Source organism: Tupaia chinensis, unplaced genomic scaffold, assembly GCF_000334495.1.
Source record: "Tupaia chinensis unplaced genomic scaffold, TupChi_1.0 Scaffold000416_1, whole genome shotgun sequence".
Classification (NCBI taxonomy): Eukaryota; Metazoa; Chordata; class Mammalia; order Scandentia; family Tupaiidae; genus Tupaia; species Tupaia belangeri.
This window is the reverse complement of record NW_006159921.1, coordinates 2,248,665-2,259,147: the sequence shown is the minus strand read 5'-3', so window position 1 is coordinate 2,259,147 and position 10,483 is coordinate 2,248,665. Positions and strand designations below refer to the sequence as shown.

The window sequence follows — 10,483 nt, the reverse complement described above, 5'->3', positions numbered from 1 at the left end:
TGGCGTCCAGCCTGGCAGGGCACTTCCACTACCACTGCACCGCAGCGCCGGGCCTAACCCCATCTCTGTACCTGCCGCTTGGACACTGCTCTGTCACCTCTCCTCTCAGTAGGTTGAGAACTGGAGCTGTTCCCTCACTTGGCTGTCGGTTAGTGCTGCTGCTGGCCTTCTGGTCACACAGGTGTGGGACCCTGGAATCACTGCCTCCTCTCTCTTCCCTTCCTGCCCGCTGCCCTAACCCTGTTCTTTAGATCACTCCAAGTGAATCTTCCTTCAACCTGACATGGCTGCTTTCACCACATTTCTTCCCGGCTCACGCTTTCCTGTACCCAGTTGAATTTACTCATGTAGTTGTCAAGACAGCCATAATCTGATCCCTATCTGTTCAAACTGGTTTTCCACTACTCAAAATAGTAATAAAAGCTCCATAGTATGTCATATATACTATGAATAAGATTTGCATTCATTATCTCAATTGATGCTCATAATACAACTGGAAGCCGAAGCAGTCAACACTGTCTTTATTTTACAGGCTGGGAGACTGACAGGCACAAGATTACACCAGCAAAAACTGGGGTGTCCAGAATTAGAACTCCGATCTTTAGACTTGTCTTGTGCAGACCTCACTGTACCCTCAACACCTGCCTTCCTCTTCTTTGGCTCGGCAAACCCACTGAAGGGTCTGTTCCTGAAGGGCTGCTCAATGCTTCAGCAGACACAAAGACCAAGAATTCCTACCCTCAGTTACTTTTCTTTTTGGCAAGGGCTTACTATGTGGCAACCCTCCTGTCTCAGCCTCTGGAGCAACTGAGATCACGGACATGAACCATTGCACCTGGCTTCTAGGTGGGCCAGGAATCCAACGGGGGCCTCCCTGTGGCCTCGGCATGTGCAACTACAGCCAGTAGTTTACACTCTTCATAGGGAAAGGACAGCTACTACCTGAAAGAAGGCCACAGTGCATGGGCAGGAGAACCAGTAACAAAGCAGGCATAACAACCCAAGTGAAGCGCCTTGTGAGAGCAATACGCAGGCGACCTGCCACCTGAACGGTACATAACGTTTCCAAGCTGAGGCACCATTTGGAAAGGCACTAAGGGAGGATTTCTAAGGACCACGGGGGCAGGGCACACGCTCCTGACAGCAGAAACACATTTCACTCCCAGCTGCCCTCCCAGGCTCTCTTGTACAGTGTTCTTAGACCAGCCCAGAGCTGACCTCTCACCCCGCAAATCTCACCACACTTCCATATCACAGTGTAAAAGGATTCCTGTCTATCCTGCTGTTTTACAAGTCACTCTTCTCAATTAGATTTAAGCTCTTTAAAGGCAAGAATGAGGTCAGACTTCTATCCTCTCCAAAAATGCTCTGGCAAGTTGATGATGGCTTTACCAAAACTGTGGTAATAGTCCTGAACAATAAGAGTCCAAGAAAGCTTCATGCCTTCCATTGTGTTGGTCACTGAGATCCAACCTAAGAAAGTCGACAAGTGACCACAGCTTTTTTCAGTCTAGAGGTTTACTCTAAGGGATAGTTCTCTCCCTTCTCTGAAGCAGGTGTTCACAGACACTGCTGGTAAGTGTATAATTCAGCACATGTTCTATGGAGGAGAATAACAAAATTGAAAGTGGGCTATTCTTTGATCCAGCATCCCACAGATACACTAGACTATTTCCAGCACAGTAAAACATAGAAACAATGAACGGTGTCCCAAATGGGCAATGATTAAATCACAACACATCCATATCACGACGCATCCATACACAGAATCGTTGAGACGTACTAACTGAAAAAATGGCGAGTGCTATGGTGGTTAAGATGGCTGGACCTGGGACCAGCAGTTGGCATAATGGCTATGTCGCTGGACTCCCACATAGTCAACCGTGATTTGAGTCCCAGACCCGGTGGCTTAAACTCACGCCGGGCGCGTGTGCGTGCGTGCCCAAGATTCCGAGAGGAGAATGGAGGAGAAGAGATTGTGGCGTGGCCATCCCCCTGGGGGGTGATTTCTCACTCTCTCCTGTCTCTGTCTGTCTGTCTGGCTGGTGAGCGCATGCACCCTATTGTCTGGCTGGCTGGCTGGTGAGCGCATGCACCCTATTGTAAAAATCTCTCAAAAAAAAAAAAACAAGATGGCTGGACCTCACTGCACAGCTGGAGTCCCAGACCCGGTTGCCACTGGGCGCATGCGTGTGTGTGTGCCCAAAATCCCAAGAAGCTGCCACTGGGCGAGTGCGTGTGTGTGTGCCCAAAATCCCAAGAAGAGAATAGAGAAGGGGCTGAGGTGTGGCCATCCCCCCCACCCCCGGAGGGTGATTCATCACCTTCCCTTTCTGTCTCTCTCCAGTGAGTATGCACACCCAATAGCAAAATAAAAATAAATTTTTAAAAAATGGTCAGCAGGAGGTATGGTAGTTAAGATGCTGGATTCTCTTGGGACCAACAGATGGAGTAATGATTACATCACTGGACTCCCACACAGTCGACCACAGTTTGAGTCCTGGACCTGGATGCTTAAAATTCACACCAGGCATATATGCGTGCTTGCTCAAAATCCTGAGAGGAGAATGGAGGAAAAGGGACTGTGGTGTAACCATCCCCCTTAAGAGATGATTTCTCACTTTCTATCTCTCTGTCTCTCCAGCAAGCACAGGCGCCCTATAGCAAAAATCTCTCCTTTAAAAGAAAAAAAGATGCTGGATTCCCACATGGCTGACCATGGATCAAGTCTCAGACCCAGCGGCTTGAAAATTATAATAAATAAGTAGATAGATAAATAAATACGTTTTAAAAGTTTTTTTAAAAAGAGAGAGATACATAAAACCTAGGAACATAAGATTTAGAGAGATGAATGATCCTTGTTTCTCTGAGAAATAGATCATTTTCTTTTTTTTTTTTTTAAAAAAGAATGATTTTATTTATTTATTTTCATTTGATCAGAGACAGACAGTGAGAGGGAAACAGAGAGATGGAAAGTGAGAAAGCAAGCCACCAGGTCCAGGACTCAAACCACAGTCAGCCATGTGGAAGTCCAGCACCCTTAACCACCACACCACCTGCTGGCCCCAAGATCATTTTCTTTACCTGTGTGTTAAGTCCTTTTGCCAAAATCTGGCCAAATGTTTTTGAATGGATGGATTTATCTCATCTAGAAATAAAGTATTCCCCATAAATAAGTAGTTGCAAAGCAGCATGAAGGCTGGGGAAGACGTCCATGGCTGAGAATCACTTTGCCTCACAGGCTCACTCACTTCCATGAATGAGCACCCGCATGCAAGGATGGTACAGGCTGAGACGCAGACGCTGCCTGATAGCCTGCCAGGAAAGAGAAGAGACCAAACACAAAGGATGATCTGGCAGAAAAGCTACACACGAGTTTTAAAATAAGGAATTTCTGAAACAGCTTAGTAGGCATAGTTGAAAACCACTGGCTTAATCACAAATACAAAGCCACATCTCAGAGGAGTATATCATTAATTTAGCAAAACAGAAAAAATGAAGGCAGGACAACTAAGGACTTCTAAGCACACCCCGGCAGCACAGGGAGACAGGTGGGTGCTAATGGAGGGTGTCATTTAAATTAGCTGCCCTCCTCTCCCACTTGGCAATCCAGTTACCTACAGAGATGCATTTGAAGTCAGCCTTTGGCTGGGTGTAATCGTTCGGTCAACAAATATTTACTGTACAACCTACTATGCACAAGTCTATGCTGTCTCCAGCACACTCAGTCCATGAGATTAGTAATAATTTTGGCCTTTGTCCAAGACTGCTCTTCGCACCAAGCACAAGTCAGCTTGGCCTCTCAAGATGAAGGTCAACAGTTCTATAGCCAAAAAGTACCAACCTTATCTGCAGGCAGAAACAGTAAATGGAACACCCATGTGTGCAAGGCAAAAGTCTGACAGCAGGTCAGATGGTGGCACAATAGTCATATAACTGGACCCATATGGGAAGGTCTGGGTTCATGTCCCAGGGCCTCCCTGCCCAAGCGGGGAGCACACGTGTGCCTATCTGGCCTGGCTGAAGCTGGGAGTGGATCACAGCATGAAGATCCTATAGGGGGTGCCTATGTTGCTTCCCTCACCTCTTCTCTCCCTCTTCTCCTCCTGCTCTCTTCTTCCCTCTCTTTCTCTATCTCTCTCATTGAATAAATAAATAAATAAGCCCTTAAAAAAAGAAGTCTGATGAATCCAGAGAAGAGATACATACCAGAGAATCAAATACAGCCAGCCCACATGTCAACACAATGTCTGAGCAAACCTACCCAGATGAGTCCCGTTCAAACAAGCTTTGTAAAGGTTTCCTCGTGTTATTTATATTCTCGAAGTGAATTTATTTTATAAGCTGCTAGCGAATTTTTTATTTAATAATGTCCTAACATAAAAGTTCACACAACTGCTTCTTTCAAACCATGATACTGAGCTTTATCACAACTCTGAAACAGGAACTGAAAGAAAGCAAACATAATGTCCAGAGACAGTCATACAGTTAGAAACAGCCGAGCCTTCATCTGGAGAGCACAGGCGGTTGTTGGTGTACCAGTGTGCGGGCCTTTCAGGGAGGTGAGCGACCTTCCGACTGTTCGCCAGGTGTCTGCACACGCTGGTCCTGTGGAACTTCTTTCTGAGGCTGGTGTTCTTCCGGTGCTGTTTGGGGTCTCTCACTCATTTGTTCAGATTTCCGGGAAGTGTGACTGCCTTCCTGTTGCTTAAAAGACCAGACATGAATACGTCACACAGAGGTCATCTTTCACTCAGTTAACTGGCTGAAGTCATATGAGAAGGTACATTCTGTCACTGAATGAAAAGTTTTGCACTAATATCTCAGGGCAAATTCCATGATAAGAAATAGTAAATATGATACAAATTTCTACAGAACCATAATTTCAAAACCTTAATGATAATCCACTTTCTAGATACTAATTGTTACCATAGAGTTCCAGTACACCCAACTAATGCTTATTGATCTGGAGTTTAAGAACATGAGCCAAGGATGGGGGAAAGAACCAAGCCTCCCTTTAACATCTGACAAACAGGCAACTATTCCTACCGCAATCTTAACAATGAAACACTCACGGTCCTCGCTTCTCCTGCTCGTCTTAAAATGACACCTTCTGCCAATAAAGCCTTCCCTGCTTCCACAAATAACTTCTCTTCATCTGTTTCTCCGAGGTTCTGTAGTTCAGTGTACTTCTCCACAAACCTGGAATCCCAAGCAGTCAGACCTTAGCTCTGTGGACCACCATCAAGACATGCTGTTACACAGTGTCGAGCATTCCCCTTACAGATCTTCTATAGAAGCACCTTTTTCCTCAGGTGGAACTCAACTAATTTCTCAAACTGATAACTAATTCAAAGGAACCCAGGACTTGGAAAATGGCTTACCGCTGACAGGTAGACTTGAAGTTTGGATTGAACAGATCAAAAGCTTTTTGACCAGATCCATAGGCTGAATAAAATTTCCTAGGAAATATGAATTACACAATATAAATATCTAGTTGTAGACTGTGGCTGAGAGCAGAGTAAGGGGAATAAAGAATAACTGCTAGGTTCTGAGGAGTTAAGCACAGTATGAACCACAGAGCATAAGCCCAACAGATTTGTTGTTTAAGTGAGTAACGCACGCAAATGATAAGTATATCAGATGGTACAAAAGGGAGTCCAGTGAAGAGTCACACGCTCCCCACTTCCTGCACCCCAACCGCCCCAGTCTCCTCCCAGGAAGCAACAGTAAGCAGTTTCAAACTGTACCTCCACCCAGAAATGTACGCACTCATTCATGCATCTATCATCCTCTGTTCCCAGCCACATTTTTTAACCCAAAGAACAGTAAATACTGCTCTGCGTTTTCCCTTCAAAAAAAGTATTGCCAGAGGGCATGTGGGCTTGCCAGAGACAAGGAAAGGATATGAGATAAAACACCACCCCAACGGTGCTCTATCCTGTCAGGACTGTGGGCAGGCACACATGCTTGAGTGCCTGCACACGCGTGCGTGCACACACACACACACACACACACACACACATACACACCACTGGTTTCAAGCCCATAGGGCCAAGATTCAAACTGCAGTTGGTCACACAAAATCTGGCTCCTTTAACCACTAGGCTACAAGGCTGGACCTATTTTCCAACTTTGTCACCTTTGCCAATTTGATAGGTGAAAAATTATAATTCATAGTTTTTTCATTCATTCATTCGTCCATTCATTCATTCATTTGGAGATTTTTGCCATAGGGTGCTCACTGGAGACAGAAAGCAAGGGAAAATTCAAAATCACGCTTGGGGATAGCTACGTCACTATCCCTTCTCCATTCTCCTCTCAGAATTTTGGGAACTACATGCCCAACATGTTTTCTAAGCCACCAGGTCTGGGACTTGAACCACGAAGTCAGCAATGTGGATCCAATGCCTTAACTGTCATGCCACCTGCTGGCCCATATTTGTTTTTCTTATGAAAGAGATTGGGTATCTTTTCAAATTTAAAGAAAATCCAGATAGGAGGGAGAGATGGAGAAGGGACTGTGGCACGACCACATGGGAGGATACTTTCCCTCTTTGTCACCCTCTGACTAATGCACATACCTTTTGGCAGTTTTGTTTTTGTTTTTGTTTTTAAAAAATTACTTTATTTAACTTTATTTTAATTTGACCAGAGAGGGACAGAGAGAGAGAGAGAAAGTGAGAAAGCAAGCCACCAGGTCCGGGACTCCAACTGCAGCTGGCCATGTGGAAGTCCAGCACCCTTAATCACCACATCACCTGCAGGTACCAGCAAAGGTTTTTTAAAAGCAAATTAAATTTCCCTTTCTATGAACTGCCTATATTCTCTGCATATTCTTCTATTTGGTGGTTGCTGTGTCCCCTCCAAAATTCCTATGTAGAAACCCTAATCCCCAGCGTGATGGTATTTAGAGATGAGACCTTTGAGAGGAACTTAGGTCATGGGTAGAGCCTTCACAATGGGTCAGTACCCTCATAAGAGACAAGATGGAGCTTGGTTCCCTTCTCTCCTCCATGTGAGGACACAACAGGGAGCTGCCCCTCTTTGAATCAGTAAGACAGCCCTCACCAGAACCTACTGCTGCTGTCATGATCTGACTTCCCAGGCTCCAGAACTACCAGAAATACATGTCTGTGGTTTATGAGCCACCCGGTCTAGTATAATTTGTTGTAGCCGCCCAAACTGAGACAGTGGTCTTTTTCTGGCATAATAATTTTTTTGAAAAATGTTCACACTGGGGGCCAGCCAGGGGGCACAGTAGTTAAGATGAATGAATCCCACATGGCCAAGTGCAGGGTTCAAGTTTCAGACCCGACAGCTTTAAAAACATGCCAGGCACACGTGCATGAATGCTCAAAATCCTAAGAGGAGAATGGAGAAACGATTGCAGTGTGGCCATCTCGCCAGGGATGTTTTCTCACTCCTCACCCCCATCCCTCCCTGTCTCTCTCTGGCAAAAGCACAAGCCTTATAGCAAATTTATTTTTTAAAAACTTAACACTGTTTAACTTAATTCAAGTAACAGAAATTCACCCTAATATAGCTAATACTATATAGACACCATAAATGTCCAAAACTAGGGAAAATGTTAAATAGAGCGTTCATAGGCTAAAAAAAAAATTAAGTTTGTTCTAGGATGCATGTGCTTGCCTAAGACAGACAGATAGAAGAGAGGGGAAAGGTGTTAAATTGTTAAATATAGAGCGTTCATAGGCTAAAAAAAAAATTTTTAAGTTTGTTCTAGGATGCATGTGCTTGCCTAAGACAGACAGATAGAAGAGAGGGGAAAGGTGTTAAATCATCCCCCAGAAAGGATGGCCATGCTGCAATCCCTTCTCCATTTTCCTCTCAGGATTTTGCCTGATAGCACATGCCCTGTGTGATTTTCAAGCCAGCAGATTCAGGACTCAAACTGCAAAGTCAGCCATGTGGGATCCAGCCACCTTAACCTCCATGCCACCCAAAAGGTTAATGTAGTTTCTAAAATGTGTAACAACATGAGAAAATGCTCACGATAATGTTAAGTAGAAGAAAGGACACAAATTATTTGTATCATGTGTTACTGATGACATATATACACACACATACATATGTACAAAAGAATGAAAGAAAACAGACCCAAATGTTATTAATAATGACAATATTAGTTAACATTTATTGAAGGCTTACTTTGTGCCAGGCACTAAACTAAAAATTTTTGATGCATTACCTTATTTAACATTTATAATTCTAGAAAGTACTAATGCTATTATATTTTACTCTGTAGAAACTGAAACTTAAGGAGAGTAATTTGCCTAGTCTAGTCTGTGGCCTGGTGGTTAAGTGAGGTGGATCCAACATGGCTGACCATACAGCTCAAGTCCTGGACCCCACAGCTTGAAAAATATGCTGGGTGCATGTGCATGCATATGCACGCCCAAAATCCTGAAAGGAAGGAGAGATGGAGAAGGGACTGAGGCGTGACTATCCCCCATGAGGAAGGAAGGTACTTTCTCACTAACCCCCCTGCCCATTCTCTCCAGCAAACACACACACCTTTCTAAAATTAAGAAAAAAAAAAAAAAAAAAGTACATAGTCATGCAGCTGAGTGAGTAGCAGGGTTTGTTTTCCAACCATTATCTCCGGATGGTGGGATTATGGGTGTATTTATACTTGCTTTGTTCCTCTATTTTCCACAATAAGCTTTTTTTTTTTTAAGTTTCTTTCTTCTGTGAGTGAAAGACAGAGAGGTTCCCTTGACAGCGTTTCACCACATCATGATCCTTTTACTCCCACTTCTATCCCTCCCTCCAAGGCAGCCAGCACACAGGCATGCAGGTGTGCAGGTAGACCTGGGATCCAAACCTGGCTTCCCATGTGGTTTCAGCATAGCACAGCAGTGTCCTATGGCCTGCACCAGTGGGGCTGGGCCAAATACAAATAATATAAATACAAATAAATGTACTACTTTTCTAATAAAAGAGAAAATAGATACTAAAGAAATAAGGAACACAAGCACTTTCCCTCAAATTTCAGTGATGACTTTTTTTTTAGAGATATTTTTGCTATAGGGTGCGTGCACTCACTAGAGAGACAGAAAGTGAGAACTCACCCCCAGGGGGATGGCCACACTGCAATGCCTTCTCCTCCATTATCCTCTTGGGGCACACGCATCCAGCATGATTTTCAAGCCACCAGGTCTGAGACTCGATCTAATCCCGCAATATAACCATTATGCCATTTGCTGGTCCTAGTGATGAGCAATTTCAAATTCCCTGGACATCTAAGCATACTTCTGTCTCAGTGGCTTCGTAGATTCCAACTACTAGATCCATAGACTATGCCCTCCTATCTCTGCTCCTGGAGCAGACATAATGACCAACCTAAGTGTGGAGTCACAGATTGATTCTCAGATCTGCTACCCTCCTGTGCAGCCACAGTAAGTTAGCTAACATCTTTGCACCTTGAAGACTCTCAAATAAGATGGAGACAAGCACACCCATGTTACAGTGTTAGAGCTCAGACCTCAGAGAAAATGAGATGACGTTTCTACAGGGCCTAGCACAATGCCTGGCACAAAGCAGCATGCAGAAAGAGGGCTATAATTATCTGCAATGATCTCGTAGTTGCTGGGCTCCATATTCCACTTCTCAGAACCTCTGTTTTCCTACCAGAAGGGTGGGGAGCTGACCCCCTAACCTGGCTAGATGTATCAGCCCGGTTATATATCTCCACAGGACAAGCCCCTGGCTTAAGTTACCAGACTGCTACCCAAACTTTTCCTTCTGAGGTTCTGTTGCCTCTGGTCCTCTCCCTGGGCTGTACACTCACGCTCTAATCCGATCCTCTTCGTAAAAGATGTCCTGGATGGCGGGTTTGGCTTTGCCATATCGCAAGCGGGGCCTTCGGAAGACAGGCTCTCTCAGCGGGGGAAAGGCGTCATATATGTCATACCAGAGGGGCTTCTCCTTCAACACCCCAGATCGAATCAGGTCCCGAGTCCTGAGGGAGAGGAAAGAACGAAGGTCAGTTGGTTATGACACCCAACCAATGTCCCCAAATCAGTCCAGCACTGCCTGGGACATCCAAGGTCTCAGGCAGTCCACAAATTAACAGGGGAAGGAGAACGGGGCAGAGACGCTCCCCACCTACAGGGAAACCGACTGAAGAATGCACGCGGTGACGTTCGGGAAAGATGGCCCATCAGGCTCTCCCTCCCTTCCTCCGCTTGGAGACCTCCACTCGGCAAGGGCGGGAGTGTGCAATCTTCAACGTGACAGAGACGACGCCGAGCACAGCTAGCCCGAGCCAGGAGACGCGCGCGGACCTCACTCGGCTCGGACACTCGCACCCCGCAGGCGGCCTCGCCCTGCTCACCCCACGCAAGGATGAGCAGGACCTGCAGGGGACCCCCGCCCACTCCGTCCCGGCACACACACCGAGAGAAGACGCTGCCCACGGTCTCCAGCCGGCTGCCCGCCATGGGCTGCCCCACGGACC

General features: G+C 45.6%; 1 protein-coding gene across 3 annotated transcripts; it reads right to left on the bottom strand.

Annotated features, from left to right (window-relative positions):
* Nucleotides 1–4,331: 4,331 nt before the first annotated feature.
* On the bottom strand, nt 4,332–10,476 carry MRPS23 (mitochondrial ribosomal protein S23). Of its 3 annotated transcripts, none has more exons than XM_006154660.2 (5): nt 10,423–10,476; nt 9,815–9,985; nt 5,385–5,462; nt 5,076–5,202; nt 4,332–4,707 (listed from the first exon to the last, which is right to left on the bottom strand). In XM_006154660.2, exons 1-5 carry the CDS (start codon nt 10,464–10,466, stop codon nt 4,555–4,557), a joined length of 573 nt encoding a protein of 190 aa, XP_006154722.1. In that variant the 5' UTR covers nt 10,467–10,476; the 3' UTR covers nt 4,332–4,554. The 3 variants fall into 3 exon arrangements, with proteins under 3 accessions (XP_006154722.1, XP_014445686.1, XP_014445687.1); XM_014590200.1 differs by lacking the exon at nt 10,423–10,476 and adding an exon at nt 10,132–10,407; XM_014590201.1 differs by lacking the exon at nt 10,423–10,476 and adding an exon at nt 10,132–10,407 and having other exon boundaries at nt 4,332–4,701.
* Between the last annotated feature and the right edge of the window lie 7 nt (nt 10,477–10,483).

What these genes read in the sequence shown, in the direction of transcription:
- MRPS23 (XM_014590200.1), bottom strand. Translation starts at nt 10,187, where the DNA reads ATGGGCCATCTTTCCCGAACGTCACCGCGTGCATTCTTCAGTCGGTTT. An exon ending in GAAGAGGATCGGATTAGAGC is followed by an intron (nt 5,463 to 9,814) that starts GTGAGTGTACAG and finishes CATATTTCCTAG; the next exon opens with GAAATTTTATTCAGCCTATG. An exon ending in TTCAAGTCTACCTGTCAGCG is followed by an intron (nt 5,203 to 5,384) that starts GTAAGCCATTTT and finishes TTGGGATTCCAG; the next exon opens with GTTTGTGGAGAAGTACACTG.